This window comes from Narcine bancroftii, chromosome 1, assembly GCF_036971445.1.
Source record: "Narcine bancroftii isolate sNarBan1 chromosome 1, sNarBan1.hap1, whole genome shotgun sequence".
In the NCBI taxonomy this organism is placed as follows: Eukaryota; Metazoa; Chordata; class Chondrichthyes; order Torpediniformes; family Narcinidae; genus Narcine; species Narcine bancroftii.
The window spans coordinates 56,566,817-56,584,689 of NC_091469.1; the positions used below are offsets into that span (position 1 = coordinate 56,566,817).

The window sequence follows — 17,873 nt, forward strand, 5'->3', positions numbered from 1 at the left end:
GAAATGTATGGGTTTAGAAATAGCTTAAGATACTATATAGTTTATTTCTGTATTTGGTGGGGTTTTTTTTGGCTCCCCTTGCGGGGCATGCTGAGGGTGGGGGTGGGGATGGGTTTATGTTTTAGATTATTTTGATTTTTTTTGTATAGTTTTTATGTATTTTGAAAATCTTAAATAATTTTTTTTTAAAACCTACACCCTGGTACATTTGAACAGTGGGAGGAAACTGCAGCCCCTGGAGAAAACCCACACAGACATGGGGAGAACACACAAATTCCTTACAGACTGCGTGGGATTCAAACCCCGGTCCGGTCCCGATCGCTGGCGCTGTATTGGCATTGCGCTAACCTCTACGTCAATGCATTGAGCTTCTCCAGGAGATTGTATTTAGGTTTTGCATGTCTTTTCTGTTAAGACAGATGCAAAATAATTTCCCTTTATATATTTTTACATATATCTGTAAGGTGTCTGTATTTTCCCTTGTAGACTTTTCCTTTTTGTCATTCCATAAAAATTCTTAAGTTTTAAGTTTATTTATTACAAAATACATTGTACAGTGAAAAAAAATTATTTTGCAAACTGGCTAACAGGTTATTTCTAACATTAATAGAGGTGCATAAGAGTATGAGAGTCAGAGATAGAGTGGGTAGCCAGCACCTTTCTCCCAAGGCGTTGATGGTCCACATCCTTTTAAGCTGACAGGAGGAAAATTTAGGGGAGACATCAATGGAAGGATTTTGACACTGAGAGTGATGGATGGCTGGAGTGCATTGCTAAGGGTAGTGCTGCAGGTTGGTATAATCAGGACATTTAAAAGAGTGTTATCGAAATGATGAAAGAGAAACAGGGTTATGAGCTGTGATGGAAGAAAGGGTTAGATTGAAAATAATGATAATGTTTATTGTCATACACAATGTACAATGCACATATGCATGGAATTCCTGCTGCAGTCAAACAGGTTCTTTTTGAACAAAAATAAGAAAATCTTAATTAAAAATAGATAAATCAATTAATACAAAAGATAGATGATAAATATTCAAAGTAAGCTAATGCAAAAAAATGACGTAACAGTGCAGATGCTCCTTTTGTGCCATAGGAGCAGTCAGTAAATAGTGTAACAAGGGAAGGTTTAAGAGTCTGATAGCTGTTGGAAAAAATTGTTCTTGAACCTAGAGGTGCTGGTTTTCACGCTTCTGTGCCTTCTGCCTGAAGGTATTGTAGGGAAGGGGGTCTAATCAGGGTGATTGGGGTCCTTTATGATGTTGGCTGCCTTCTTGAGACAGTGCTTCACATAGATGTCTACAATGGATGGGAAGTGAGAGACTTTAATGGATCTATGTTTGCTACCTTCTGTAGCTTTCTGTGTTCCTGGGCATTTGAATTGCCAAACCAGAATGAAGCCAGCCAGTATACTTTCCACAGTGCATCTGTAGATATTTGATAGAGCGTCTGATGACATGCCAAATCAGAAAGTAAAAATTTTAATGAAAGTTTTATGAAATATGAATTCTCAGGAACTTGAAAGTTTTGACTCTCTTCACAACCTTCCCATCATTACAGAAAGGTGCATGGCCCCTCGGCCTCTCCTTCCTAAAATTACCAATAAGCTTTGTCTTGGTGATAGTGGTTTTCTGGCACCTCCCAACGAGTTCTCGATCTCCATCCTGTATTCTGACTTACATACTTACATTGTCAGGTATTCAGCCGACAACAGTTGTGTTGTCAGTAAACCTGTAGATTGAGTTGGAACTGAATTTGGTTGCACAGTTAAAGGTATAGAAAGAATAGAGTAGGAGATTAAATGGTCGGTGAGGAGGTGTTGATGTGGCCAATCAGCATTGATTTGGTCTGCCATTGAAGAAGATGAGGATCCTGGTGCTGAGGGATGGACAGAGTACCAGGTCCTTCAGATTGGTCATGAGATATTCTGATATGATGCTTTTGAATGCCAACTCTAGTCAATGAACATCAGCCTGACATATCTGTCCTGTGGCCTAGGTGATCTCATGCACAGTGGAGGGCCAGCGATATCGCATCTGCTGTTGACGTGTTGTGAACTGAAGCTCTGTCCTTCCTGAGAAAGGAGTTGATTCGCTGTGGAGTAGGTTTATTAGGTCGACACAACATCATGGACCAAAGGGTCCATTCTGAGAACATCTGTTCTATGTTGTATTTCATACAATTGTATAAAGAAGATTTAAAAGAAAAATGATGGTCATGTAGGGAGAGCAGAATAGAACAGTTGTACATTGTAAGAAGAGAGGATCTGCATGGAGCACACAGGATTTCACCATGCTTCGCCAGAGCCATCTTGATAAGGATCACTAACAGCTCTGAACCTTTTGAGAGATTTATAGGCAGGCATCTGAATGGGGAAGGTGCAGAAGGTTACATATCTAACGCCATTGTGAAAAAAAGCACGTCAGTGCCTCTACTTCCTCAGGAGTTTGCGGATGTTTGGTATGACACCAGAAACCTTCTACAGAGGTATGGGGAAAAGTGTGCTGACTGGCTACATCACAGTGTAGTATGGGAACATCAATACCCCTGAGCGTAAAGCCCTCCAAAAGGTTATAAGCACAGCCCAGGACATCACAGGCAAATCTATCCCCACTATTGAGTACATCAACAGGGAATGCTGCCATTGGAGACCAGCACCAATCAAAGACCCTCACCACCCAGCATATGCTCTGTTCTCGCTGCTGCCATCAGGAAAGAGCTATAGAGGCCACAAAACTTGTACCACCAGGTTTAGGAACAGCAGCTACCCCTCCACCATCAAACTATTCAACAACAAACTCAATTAGAGACTCATTTAAGGACTCTTACATGTGCACTTCATTGATTTTTCTATTAATTTTCTCTGTATTGCAGTCAGTTTGTTTATATTCATTATCTATTTACAGTTCTTTGTTTATCTACATGTTTACACTGTGTATAGTTTTTGCACTACCACACTCGCAGGAAAGAAGAAATCTCAGGGTTGTATGTGATGTCATGTATGTACTCTGACAATAAATTTGAAATCTGAAATTCATGATGTCTATGAAAATTCATGTTCTGCCATTACTGAAGGACATTAAACTTTTCTCTGCTCCCATTCAATAATTACCTCAGGTTCAGGAGTTCTCCCTAGACACACCATCCTACCTCAGAAAGCAATCATGGTGGTGTTCTTTATTGCCATGTTTAATTTGTTTCCAATTAGTTATTTGTTTAAAATTGTTCTTTAAAAAAGCATATCAAATACATCCTGTGGGAATATTGAAGTATATTCAAGATAGATGGATATTATATATATATATATATATATATATCTATATCTATATTTAAAAAAAATCTGTTTATTTATTTATTTATTTTGTTTTGTTGCCAAAGAAAATGCAGCAGAAACATTAAATGATTAAAAAACTTAGTGATGCAATTGGGAAATATCAAAATGAATGCTTACAATTTATTATTTATGATGAATCCAGATATTTGCACTTCAGACGATCAAATTGAAGTGTTCTATTTAAGTAACTGCATAATAAGGCACAAGAATGTGAAGGGAAAATTTTAAGTTGAAAAACATATTTACTTCATCTAAAAACTAGTTCCTGGTGTAATAAAAAATATTAAGATAGATTGGAGGAAATTATATTGTAATTCAAACTCCTGAGATTAATTTCAGGTGCATAGAACTGTTTTCACAGGAGCAAGGCACACAAACTAAAATGTCTCCCCCCACTGCCCCCCCTTTTGATATGATTTGGATGAGTGGATAAATTCCAACAGCTATTTGATTCTTTCCCTGCAGCTGCATTATTTATTAATGTGAATGGTGAGTATTAGCATTGCCTTCAATCACACGGGATTATCAAACTGTCTCATTCTCGCTTCCAGAAAGTATGTACACAATAAAATCCCTGTTATTCAGCACATATGAGGATCACAGATGCCGGAAAAGCAAATTTTCCAGTTGCCTGAGACTCACTCTTACAATGTCTAACTAATACTCCTGCATTAAGAATACACTATTTAAAAGACAAAAGAGTGCAAAATGTAAAGTATTTTGGAAAAAAATAGCATTTTAGTCTGTAATTATGTAAAGTTCACTTTAATCAAGAAATTCCCATAACTTACAAAATTTAAATTTAATCCCCGGTCGCTGGTGCTATAACAGTGTTGTGCTAGCCACTATGCTAACCATGCTGCTGTCATAATTAACCCCCTGCATCCTCCAAGTTCACAAATAAAGTCTTACTAATACACCTAATACTAATAAAGACATAGACTCTTACTTGGCAGAGATAGGGATACAATTTGGGAGAGTTGCCCCAGTGGAGAGCATCATCGATGCTGTTCATCATGGCATCCCGGTCAGGCCCTCAGAGCAAACCCACTCACTTCCACGCAAGTGACCCAGTCAGGCTCTCAGCACACCTTCCTTTAAATTCAAACCCCATTCACAAGTGCTGTAACAGCATTGTCCTAGCCTCTATGCTAACCTTGCTGCCATCATAATTAACCCCCCCCCTCCCCCAAGTTTACAGATAAAGCCTTACTAATATACTCAGAATTAGTACTTATTGACATGAACAAGTCACAAAATTTGGTGTTTTGTAGCAGCATCATAGTGTAAACATTCATATTATAACCATCTTACCACAATAAATATTAAAAATGATAGTGCACAAAAAGTAAAGCAGTGTCTTTGGTTCATTGATTATTCTGGAGCCTGATGGCAGTGGGGAAAGAAGCCACTGGTAGCAGAGTGAGGAGGGTATGGCCTGGGTAGGGGGAGGGGGGGTCCTTTGACGATAGAGGTTGCCTTTAATGTACTTAATAATATACTAATAAAGATAAAGACTCTTAGCAAGCAGGGATAGGGATGAGTAGTATCGACTGGCTCTTCATCCTGGGTGCCGCCATTTTATTCAAACACAATTTTATTGAAATTTATTCAAACAGCTGCTGTGGGCAGGGCACGATCAGGTGCTCCGCTGGCTGAATGTTTGCTTCCAAGGGGTTGTGTGTTGCTGCGGAGATCATTTAAAACTCTACTTATTTTAAAAAAAAATCTTTATTTATTAATTCCCTCGAATTTTTTTTTACTGGTTGAGTTTCGAGTTGATTGAATGCCAGATAATAGGGATTTTACTGTGATTCGCAGAGGAGGACATTAGATTTTGATCAGCAGCAGAAATCTCGATCTTTCCTCTCTCTAATCTCAGAAATACTGAATTTTGTGTAACACCTCATAGTTACCAAGTTTGGGATTGATAGACTTTATTTGAAAGTTTCAGACATGTGATATACTTGCTACTGATGCAAATCTCAAGAAGATATTAGATAATAAGCACTTTGTAAATGTGAAGTCCTGTAACATCTTGCTTCAAATGTTCCAACAGTTCCATGGTTATTCGAGACCTGACCCTTAGGAGTGCAGCAAGTTTTGGTTCGTTCCATCTGATACGCTTGCTTTATGACGAGTACATGTTTTATCTAGTGGAGCAAAGGGTGGCTCAAGCTACTGGGGAAACACCTATCGCTGTGATGGGAGAGGTAAGAATTTGAAGGACCAAGAAATACTCTTAAGTATCTAAGCCATTCTACAAATATGGTCGACTTTGCAATGAATACTTCTTATAAATAATGCTTCGGTAAACTCATTTGAACATTTGCTATTTGGTATCATAATAACTCAAGGTGAGGAAACTTGAGAAAAAAACTGTGGGTTACTTGTGCATTTTCTCTGCCATACCCGGAAATCTTTTCTATTTTCTACCCTTTTTGTTCGATTTCTTTTCATTTCCTTTCTCATATCCCTTACTATTCGAGCATGTATAAGAACATAAGAAGTTGGACATTTGGCCTCTTGTTGCTGACAAGATGCAGAGTTGGGAGGAAAAGTCGCAGACAGAGTTCAATCCAGATAAGTGTGAGGTGATGCATTTTGGAAGGATAAATCAGAAAGCTGAGTACATGGTTAATGGTCGGTTACTTAGGAGTGTGGATGAACAGAAACATCTTGTCCAAATCCATACATCCCTCAAGGTTGCCACGCAGGTTGATAGGATCATTAAGAAGGCCAATGGGATGTTGGGCTTCATTATTAGGGGGATTGAGTTTAAGATTCAAGAGGTCATCTTGCAACTCTACAAATCTGTGGTGAGACTACGCTTGGAGTATTGTGATCATTTATAGTCACCTCATTATAGGAAGGATGTTTAAGCTATGGAGAGGGTACAGAGGAGATTTTGAGGCAATGTTAGAAGAGCTGGGACTTTTCTCTGAAACGTAAAAGGATGAGAGAAGACTTAATAGAGGTCTACAGATTATGAGAGGCATAGATAGAGTGAACAGCCAGCACCTTTTTCCCAGGGTAGGAATAGCAAATACCAGATGACACGTACAAAGTGAAGGGAGGGAAGTTTAGGGGAGACATCAGAGGTAAGTTTTTTATGCAGAGAGTTGTGGGTGCCTGGAAAGCCTTGCCAGGGATGGTGGTGGAGACTGAAACATTAGACACATTTAAGAGACTCTTAGACAGGCATGAAAGAAAAATAGAGGGTTAAAGGGAGAGAGGGTTTAGTATTTTTTAAGGAATATATGGATCGGCACAACATTGACGGCTGAAGGGCCTCTACTGTGCTGTCATGTTCTATTTTCTTTGTTTTAATCTTTCCAATTCCATGCTGCACCTTCATGCTAATTTTTTTTTTGTAGTGCTTTACCCACATGGTTGTTGAATTTACAGCACAGAAATAGACCTTTTGGCCTAACTTCATGACAAACAAGTTGGATGGAAAAAACAAAGGTTGAGAACTACTGCTCTAAACCTTTCCAATCTCAGTATATAATTGTACCCACCTCTTCAACTTCCTCTGGCAGTTTATTCCATATACCCATCTCTCTTTTAAATCTTTACCCTCTCAGCATAAATCTATTCTCTAATGTTAGATTCCTCTACCCTTGGAAAAACACAATGGCTGTATATCTTATTTATGCCTTCCATAATTCTATAAATTTTTGACTGGCCCCCTCTTAACCTTCCATGGCCCGTAGAGAAAAGTTCCAAGCTATTCAGGCCTGCCAGTCATGGTGACATTCTTGTGAATTGTTTCTGCATCCTTTCCAACTTAATAATATCTTTTCTATAGCTGGGTGATGAGAACTGATCTTCTGAGTGAAATAATTCTAGTGTTGCCTCACTACATGTTGTACGGTTCTAATATGGCATTCATGCTTCTATACTTGGTGCCTTAACAAGTTAAGGAAGTATGCCAAATGCTTTCATCACCACCTATGTGCCCCTTTCAGGGAATTGTGTACTTAAACACCTAAGTCTCTCTGTTGTACGTCTCCTTAGTCTTACCATTTACTATACAAGTACTGTCCTGGTCTAACCAACCAAAGTGCAATATGTTGAACCTTCAGAGATAAATTCCTTTCTTCCAAATTGATAATGTCACATTTTCCCACATTATAATCTATCTGGCAAATTCTTAATCACTCAACCTAACTGTATCCCTTTGCAAGATCTTTGAATTCTCCTTATGATGCTCGCCCCACCTAAGTATTTATCATCAGAAATCTATTCTTCATCTAGGTCACAGATTGGACTGATCCCTGTGCCATCCATTAATTACTGATTGTCAATTTGAAAAAAAAGATTTATCCCAACTTTCTGTTGTTTCTTTTAAACTCACAACGCTCAATATGTTCTCATCAGGTGCAGTAACCTTTTATGAAACATTTTTATCAAATACCTTCTGTAAATTTGAATAAACTGCTGGTTCCCCTGTTTTTTACATCCTCAAAGAACTCTTCAATTTATCAAACACTATTTCAGTTTTGTAAACTATTTTGGCACTGCTTGATTGTTTTATGATTAACCAGATTTCCTGCTATTACGTTGCTTGTAATGAATCCCAATCACAGAAGTAAGATTAACGAGCCAATTGTTTCCTGCTTTTTGTCCCTCTCCTTGAATAATTCATTAAAATTACAATTTTCCACTCTAAAGAAAATTTCCAAGGAAAATAAATAGTGTAATAAATGGAATTACACAAAATGGAAAAATAAATCAATTTTTGAAGATGCTTTGTGAAAAGTAGGGTTTTTTTTTTCCACTGTGAGACAGATTAAATGAAATGCATTAATAATTTTAAAATGACTTTTAATATAGAAGTGTAACAAAAAATTAGTAGCACACGAGGTTGCAGCAACCACTTTGGCTCCAAACAATGGTGGAATCTCCTCCCCTACACGTATTTTCTATGATTGGGAAATAGGAGAGAAAATAAGAAATATGGAGAATCAAACTAGAAAGTTTTAACTTACTGAAGAAAGCGAGCCAGACTGCAGTAAATGGCAGAGCGGATCGGTGGAAATGAGTGGGAAGCGCTGTGCGAGAAGACAGAAGGGCGGCAAGCAGGTTTAGACTGAGAGTTAACCCATTCAGACCCACACTCCAAACGATCTTACTTGCAAATGTATCTGAACCAGAAAGAACTGCAGGGTGGCTGTGCTCTAGTGATTACAGAAACATGGCTCCAGGACTCCATTCCAAACTCAGCGATTCAGCCTGATGGCCTTATCTCCTTTAAGGCAGACTGAGATGCTGCTGCTTCTGGCAAGACTTGAGGAGGGGGTCTGTATATTTACATCAGTGACAACTGGTGCACAAATGTCTGGTGCTAAAAATCTTCTACTCAGCAGAAATAGAGTACCTGATGGTAAAATGCAGACCCATCTACCTGCCCAAGAAATTCACGGCTACACTGTTGCTGCAGTCTACATTCCTCCTTCAGTGGTATGAGGGTGAAGCAATGAAAGAGCTTTATGATGCCATCTAGGAAGCCCAGACATCTCACCCTGACAGTTGCATCATTGAAATGATGACTTCAACTATGCCAACCTGAAAATTGTTCTACCACCATTTCAACAGTATGTCATCTTTGCCACCAGAGGAGAGAAAACTCTAGATCAAGAGTACACCGACGTCCGTGGTGCATACAAGGGTACCCTTCACCCCCATCTTGGATACTCACAGCCCATATTTGTCCTGCCAATCCTGGTCAGTTATAGGGAGATTAGGATGTGTCTGGGGAGATCCTATAGCAGGATTAGAGGACAGCTTTGAGACCACAAATTTGAGCTGTTTCAGGAAGGCAACCATCAACAATAGCGATAAAAACATCAACAAGTACACAAGCTCAGTGACTGGCTACAGTAGTAAGTGTATCAAGGATGTCATTGGAGATTAAATGCTACACAAGCAGGACTAACCTGAAACTATAGTGGGACACAGAGCTCTGTCTTCTTCTCAGAGCTCAAGATACAGCCTTCAGGACAAAAGATAGGTTGGCACTAAGATCAGTCAGGGCTGATTTCACATGCAAAGGCAAACCATGGGGACACACAGAGGATCCATAGTCAGCTGTGCAACACCAGCAACATGAGGCACATGTGAAAACATATCAAAATAATAGCAAATCACAAGAGAACCTTGCAAGTCAACAACAATGGCACCTCCGTTCCAGACAGACTGAATATCTTCTATGCACAGATTGACAAGAAGAAGAGGCTGACAGCAAAGAAAGCTTCTGCTCCCCCTGAAGAACAGGCCCTTTGTGTAGCCATGCTGAGGTGAGGAGAATCTTATCCAAGGTGATTCCACACAAGGCAGTGGGGCAGACAACATATCCAGCCGGGTACTGAAGGACTGTGCTGACCAACTGACTGAGGTCCTTATGGAGATCTTCAACACATCATTGCAGCAGTCCATCATCACCACAGATTTCAAGACAGCCATTATCATCACTGTACCAAAGAAAATGACAGTAAAAGATAGAACATATCAAAATGCACCTCAATGAGACACTGGACCCATTTCAGTTCACCTACAGACAAAAGTGTTCCAATGACGATGCTATAGCTTTCTCCTTCTACTCCATCCTGACCCACCTGGAGATCAATACCTCATACACACATCATTGAATTCAGCATGGCATTTAATGCAATCATACCCAAGAGGTTAGTGGAGATGCTGTCCTTGCTGGGACTCAACACCCCTCTCTGTAACTTGCATTTTAAACTTCCTAGGAAAGACTGTAGTCTGTCCAGATTGGCAGCAGAACATTGAATACCATCACTCTGAGTACTGGCACACCTCAGGGCTGTGTGCTCATTCACTCCTATTCACACTACTGACCCAGGACTACAATACTAGATCCAGCTCCAACTGTCATCAGCCACAATGAGTCAAAATACAGAGAAGAGGTGGAAAATCTCGTGGAATGGTGCAAGAATAACAGCCTGCATCTCAACGTGGTCAAGACAAAGAAGATGATTGTGGACTTAAGGAGGACCAGGAAAGACCACCCTCCATTATATATTAATAACTCAGTAGTGGAGAGCACCAAGTTCCTTGGAGTTAACTTAAGAAGTGACCTCTTATGGACACATAACATCTCCTCACTTGTCAAAAAGGCTCAATAGCACCTGAACTTCTTTCAAAGACTGAGGTGGGCAAAGATACTGGCCACCATTCTGTCAACTTTCTAAGGGAGCTCTATCAAGAGTGTCCAGGTTAGCAGCTATAGAGCATCAAATAGGAGGTCAATATTCATGACCACAGAAGTGTCAGAGAGGATTATTGGGGTTGCCCTTCACCCCCCCCCCCCCCCACCTCCACTTCCCCATCGATGTGACTTATAGGGATCATTATCTAAAGAAGGGTCGCAAAATCTGGGAGGACCCCCACTACCTCACACACAGTATCTTCCAGCTACTCCCATCAGGAAAGAGATACGGAAGTATCAGAGCCAGAACCACCAGGTTGTCGAACAGCTTCTGCCCATGAGCAGAGAGACTGCTGAATGACTGCTAAGACAACTGCGTGATTCTACTTTTTTAATATTTAAGATCAACATATATATAATAAATCATTGTTAGAAAGTTATTGATTAAATATATGCAGATTTATATGAAAAAAGAAAACAAAAATAATTACAAAAGAACCCGATCTAAACCCCAACTAAACCCCCACCCCACCCCCTTCTACCCCCACTAAAAAACTAAAATAAACTACAAAAAAATCCTAACTTGCTAAAATACATAGTGAATATAAATATATATTGAATTGGATTGCCTTAGGAAACACTTAAAGATCCCAAAAAAACATTTCACAAGAAAACATTATTTTTTTATTTATCAGGGGAAGACTTCTCTGGTCCGGAGGATTCAAAGGAATTATTTATAAATTCAAACCTAATGTTTGAGCATATGGGCTTCAAATCTGTAAAATTATAGAATATTTACCTCTCAAATTATAGAATACAACTTTGAATCTCTGTTTGCCATCTTCCTAGTGTTAAGGAAACATCTGACAATGTCACAAGTGACATTGATACATTTCCTTACTATCATATTATATTATATTATAATATAACAAATTTCAACTGAAAATCTGATAAATGTAATTTAGGAGTTATATTTTCAAAATTCCCCATCAAAAATAACTCAGGATTTAATGGAAAAACAATCCCTGTAACCTGTTGCAAAAAAAAATTACTAATCGGAGTCCAAAAATGTTTAACTTTTGAACAAGACCATGTATAATGAATAAAAGTTTCAATATCTTCACCACATCTAAAACATTGATCCAATATGTCCCATTTCCATCTATTCAATTTCATAATGTGTAGCTGATGTAAAAAATTATAATGAAGTAATCTATATCTTACATTAATTGTATTAGACATAACCTTTTTATATAAATTTTGCAAAATTTGTAGATCTAAATCTTATTCCCATTTTTTCCTTGACTTAAATAAAACTACTTAGGTGCTTTCTCCTGTAGTTTCATATATATTATCGCAATAACTTCTTAACTTCAATCAATTGTTCTAAATCTGTACGATACTTTAATACCATATCTGGTCCTAATTTCTCTCTTAAATAGGCTCTCAATTGAAAATAACAAAAAAGAGTATTACGTGGGATATCATATTTAATTCCTAACTGATCCAATTACATCAATCTACCACTGTCCTATTTTAGAATTTTCTTTAGTTTACCATATATTTAAAAAAGGGTTATCTTTTGGAAAAAAAAGGATTAATTAATGGTGTTTTTGGCAACAAAAGACTCATCATTTTCTAACTTAATCTTAATCCAAATATTAATCAAATGTTTCAATAATGGAGCATCTCTGTCAACAACCATTACATTGGTTCCCATTTATAAATAAATCCCTCAGGTATATTTTCTCCAATTTTATTTAACTCAGTTTCCACCCATGATGTTTTAATATTTCCAAACAAAGAAGCAAAAAACCTTAATTGTGCTGCTTTATAATAATTCTTAAAATTAGGAAGTTGTAATCCACCCAATTCATATTTCCATGTTAATTTTTCTAATGATACTCTTGCCATCTTACATATCCAAAGAAATTTCCTAACTTGTTTATTTAATTCCTGAAAAAGTTTTTTGAGGTACAGAAATTGGTAAAGTCTAAAACAAATATTGAATTCTTGGAAAAATACTAATGTAATACAATTAATCCTTCCAATTAAAGTAATAGGTAGGTTTATCGATTTTTTTCCAAATCTTCATTTATTTTCTTAAGTCATGGAATATAATTTAATTCATATAATTTTTTCAAATTATTATCTGTATGTATTTCTAAATACTTAATCCTAACATCAGTCCACTCAAATTGAATATATTTTGACATTGTGAATAATCACCTTGTACTAATTCCATTACCTCACTTTTATCCCAATTTTGTTTTCTAACAAGAGACTCTTCCATAATCTATCAATTGTTTATAAAGTCTAGGTAATGATAGTTGTGGTTGAGTTAAGTATACCAACACATCATCTGCAAATAAACTAATCTTATGGTCAGATTGATTTACCATAAAACCTTTTAATTGCTGATCTATATGGATCATTTGTCATTTGTGCGAGAGGTTCTATAGCTAAAGCAAACAAAACTGGAGATAAAGGACATCCTTGTCTACTTGATCTAGTCAAATTAAATGATTGTGATATCTGCCCATTAATTATTACATTAACTTTAGCACTTTTATAAAGTGCTTTAATCCAATTTACAAAATTAAATTCAAAGCCAAATTTACCTAAAACTTTAAATCAAGAAGGGAGTCACGTGATGGAGTAGTGGCCGGACGGTGAACTCCAGCCCTCTCCAGAAAAGTCGGGAAAAACAAGAGAAAATACAAAGGCACAGAAATACAAGTTAAAGAAAAGTGAGTATAAAGGTGGAAAGAAGATGGAGACAAAAGGAGAAAAATCAAAATCAACGGAAAGAAGAGAGGAAGAGAAGACAACGGAGGAAAAAGGTGAAGGCCTTACCTGTCCGAAGAGGCCCGCTGTGGAGAGAGGGCCCCACTACCTCAGGTCGGTAGAAAAAGAACTACAACAATGGCTCACAGAGCCGAGTAAAAGTGCGCAACCGCGCATGCGCGACTCCTCGCGCATGCGCGATGCGCATGCAAAAAAACACACCGACGGGAGGGGGGACCAGCTGAGGAGTCGATCTCCACAGCCGGCAACGACAGCTGCAGAACACCTGCAGCAAGAAGAGACCACAGAAGACAATGGAAACAAGAAAGAAGAGGAGGAAAGGGCAGCAAAGAAACAACAGATGGTCAACCCAGAGGAAGAAGAAGAGGAAGAGTACAGTGAAATAGATAAAGGAAAAGGCAAGGTAAAGGATATACTTGCTCTTGTTAGAGGATACATGGAGTCATTTAAAGAATGGCAAACACAGGAATTCAATGATTTAAGAAGAAGAATAAACAACACAGAAGAGAAAATAAATAAAATGGATATGACCTTAACAGAAATGGGGAAAAAAATGGACAAGATGGAAGAGCGGGCAGTAGCAGCAGAAATGGAGGTAGAAGACTTAAAAAAGAAATTGGAGGAATCTAATAAAAAAACTAAAGAGACACAAGAATTACTAGCCCAAAAAATAGATATAATGGAAAATTATAACAGAAGAAATAACATAAAGATAGTGGGCCTTAAGGAAGATGAAGAAGGCAAGAATATGAGGGAGTTTATAAAAGAATGGATCCCTAAGGCCCTAGGATGTCCAGAACTACAGCAAGAAATGGAAATAGAAAGGGCACATAGAGCATTGGCCCCTAAACCACAACCACAACAAAAACCAAGATCTATTGTAGTAAAATTCCTAAGATATACTACAAGAGAAAAGGTACTGGAGAAGACAATGGAAAAAGTAAGAGAGGGCAACAAACCACTGGAGTATAAAGGGCAAAAAATCTTCATTTATCCAGATATAAGCTTTGAACTCCTAAAGAAGAGAAAAGAGTTCAATACAGCAAAAGCGATTTTATGGAAGAAAGGATATAAATTTACACTGAAGCATCCTGCGGTATTGAAAATATTTATTCCAGGACAACAAAACAGACTATTCTCGGATCCAGAAGAAGCACGAAAATTTGCAGAACAATTACAAAAATAGACTGAGGGATGAAGACGGGTAATGAGAGCAAAAATTATCACGATTGATATGTATGTGGGTAAAGACAAAAATAGACTGAGGGATGAAGAAGGGTAAGGAGGGTAAAAATGACCACGATTGATATGTATGCGGGTAAAGAGGTATAAGAGTGAATAGAGACAATGGGCATATGTGAAAGTATCTGTAATTAGAGGAAAACATAGAGAGTATAGACAAGAATTAATAAGAGAAGGCAATGGAATAGAGAGAATAAGGAGGGAATTAAAAGAGTGACCTTTGTGACATATAAAAAGCGAAATCTTTTCTGGGGGGGGCTGGGTGGGGGAAAAGAGCGGTCACTGCAAAATCAGTTGACGCTTGCGAGTGGATTCGCAAATCCAAATGGAGAGGGGAGATGTGGTTGTCCGACAAGGGATAAAGGGCAACTCAGGAGGGGAAGGGGAGACTGGGGATAAAGAAGATAGAAATAGGAGAATAAGGAAAATGTTGGATGTTGTAGGAATGTTGTCTGGTAAAGAGTTGAAAATAAGAAAACAGAAATGGAAAAGGAGGAAAGGTAATGATGGAAAAACGGAAAGAGAAGATAAACAAAATATAAAATGGCTACGCTGAACTATATGACTCTAAATATTAATGGAATACATAACCAAATTAAAAGGAAGAAACTACTAAATTTACTGAAAAAGGAAAAAATAGATATAGCATTTGTCCAAGAAACACACTTAACTGAATTGGAGCACAAGAAATTAAAGAGAGATTGGGTAGGACATGTAACAGCAGCATCGTATAATTCAAAAGCAAGAGGAGTGGCTATATTAATTAGCAAAAATGTGCCATTTAAAATAGAAGAGGAAATAATAGATCCAGCAGGGAGATATGTTATGATAAAATGTCAGATATATTCAGAGCTTTGGAATCTACTTAATATATATTCACCTAACGAAGAAGATCAAAAGTTTATGCAAGATATCTTTTTGAAGGTAGCTAATACGCAAGGGAACATACTAATAGGAGGGGATTTCAATCTGAATTTGGATCCAAATATGGATAAAACGGGGAAAAAAATTAACAGGAAGAACAAAGTAACCAAATTTATAATTAAATCAATGCAAGAAATGAAACTTGTGGACATATGGAGGAAACAAAACCCAAAAGAAAAGGAATACTCACACTACTCGACTAGACATAAAACATACTCAAGGATAGACCTATTCCTGTTATCAGCCCACATTCAAGGGAGAGTTAGGAAAACGGAATATAAAGCTAGACTATTATCGGACCACTCACCCCTGTTATTGGCAATAGAGCTAGAGGACATCCCTCCAAGAATGTATAGATGGAGATTAAACCCCATGCTACTTAAAAGACAGGATTTTAGAGAATTTATTGAAAAACAATTAAAAATGTACTTTGAAGTAAATACGGAATCAGTGGAAGATAAGTTTATACTATGGGACGCAATGAAAGCATTCATTAGAGGGCAAATAATAAGTTATGCAACCAAGATGAAGAAGGACTATAACCAGGAAACAGAGCAGTTGGAAAGGGAAATAATAAACATAGAAAAAAAATTAGCAATAAAGGAAGATACAACCAAAAGAAGAGAATTGGCGGATAAAAAAATAAAATATGAAACATTACAAACATATAAGGTGGAGAAGAATATAATGAAGACAAAACAGAAATATTATGAACTAGGTGAAAAAACACACAAAATCTTAGCATGACAGCTTAAGACAGAGCAAACTAAGAAAATGGTATTGGCAACAAGGAAAAAAGACAAACAAATTACATATAATCCAAAAGAAATTAAGGAAAACTTCAGAGAATTCTATGAACAATTATACCGAACCGAAAACGAAGGGAAAGAAGGGAAAATAGATGAATTTTTGACTAAAATTGAACTACCAAAACTACAAATAGAGGAACAAAATAAATTAACAGAACCATTTGGAACAGTAGAAATACAAGAGATAATAAAAAATTTACCAAATAATAAGACACCAGGAGAGGATGGACTCCCAATAGAATTCTACAAAACATTTAAAGACCTAATAATACCGCCCCTCCTGGATGTAATCAACCAGATTGATGAGACACAAAACTTACCAGATTCATGTAAAACAGCAATAATTACAGTGATACTAAAACAAGGGAAAGATCCACTCTCACCAGCGTCATATAGACCAATATCTCTGCTAAACACAGATTATAAGATAATAGCTAAACTATTAGCGAACAGATTAGCAGAACAGGTACCGAAAATGGTAAATTTAGACCAAACTGGATTTATCAAAAAAAGACGCACAACAGACAATATTTGTAAATTTATTAACTTAATTCATGCAGTAGAAGGAAATAAAGCACCGGCAGTAGCAGTTGCTTTAGACGCAGAGAAGGCCTTCGACAGAGTAGAATGGAATTACTTGTTCAAAGTATTGCAAAAATTCAGTTTACCGGAGAAGTATATTAATTGGATTAAAGCATTATATAAGGGACCGTTAGCGAAAGTGACAGTAAATGGACATGTATCAAAGCAATTTAACTTAAGCAGGTCAACGCGGCAGGGATGCCCACTATCACCATTATTGTTTGCGCTAGCTATAGAACCACTAGCAGAATCGATAAGAAGAGATAATAATATAAAAGGAATAAAAATAAAAGACAGGGAATATAAAATCAGTCTGTTTGCGGATGATGTGATAGTGTACTTAACAGAACCAGAACTATCAATAAAAGAACTATATAAGAAATTGAAGGAATATGGAGAAGTGTCGGGATACAAGATAAACGTAAATAAAAGTGAAGCAATGCCTATGAATAACGCGGATTTCTCAAAATTTAAGGAGGAATCCCCATTCAGATGGCAAACGCAGGCAATAAGATACCTAGGTGTGCAAATAAACAAAAATCTAGGCCAATTATATAAACTCAATTACAATCCACTAATGAAAAAATTACAGGACGATTTAGAGCATTGGAAAGAGCTACCACTAACACTGATAGGAAGGATAAACTGTATTAAAATGAACATTTTTCCAAGGATACTATACTTATTTCAGGCATTGCCAATACAACTGACAGAAAAATTCTTCAAAGAGTTAAAGAAAATAATAAGGAGATTTTTATGGAGAGGGGGGAAACCGAGGATAGCACTAGATAAATTAACAGAATGGTATAAACAAGGAGGCTTACAATTGCCAAACTTCAAAAATTATTATAGAGCCGCACAATTAAGGTACCTATCAGATTTTTATCAAACAAGGGAAAAACCAGACTGGACGAGACTAGAATTAGATAAAATAGGGGAAAAGATACCTGAACACATATTATATAAATGGGACGAAAAATTGGTACAACATAGAACT

At 37.3% G+C, this 17,873-nt stretch overlaps 1 protein-coding gene across 14 annotated transcripts in view; it reads left to right on the forward strand.

Annotated features, from left to right (window-relative positions):
• Positions 1–17,873, forward strand: part of LOC138758400 (transcription factor RFX3-like) — a 342,380-nt gene that overhangs the window by 307,829 nt on the left and 16,678 nt on the right. For 12 of the 14 annotated variants that reach the window (XM_069927263.1, XM_069927325.1, XM_069927330.1 and 9 more), the window contains one exon: positions 5,394–5,547. In XM_069927263.1, the coding sequence (XP_069783364.1) occupies positions 5,394–5,547 (154 nt within the window). Of the gene's footprint in view, positions 1–216; positions 3,038–5,393; positions 5,548–17,873 lie in introns of those variants that run through there. The other 2 variants (XM_069927351.1, XM_069927358.1) reach the window with 2 other exon arrangements.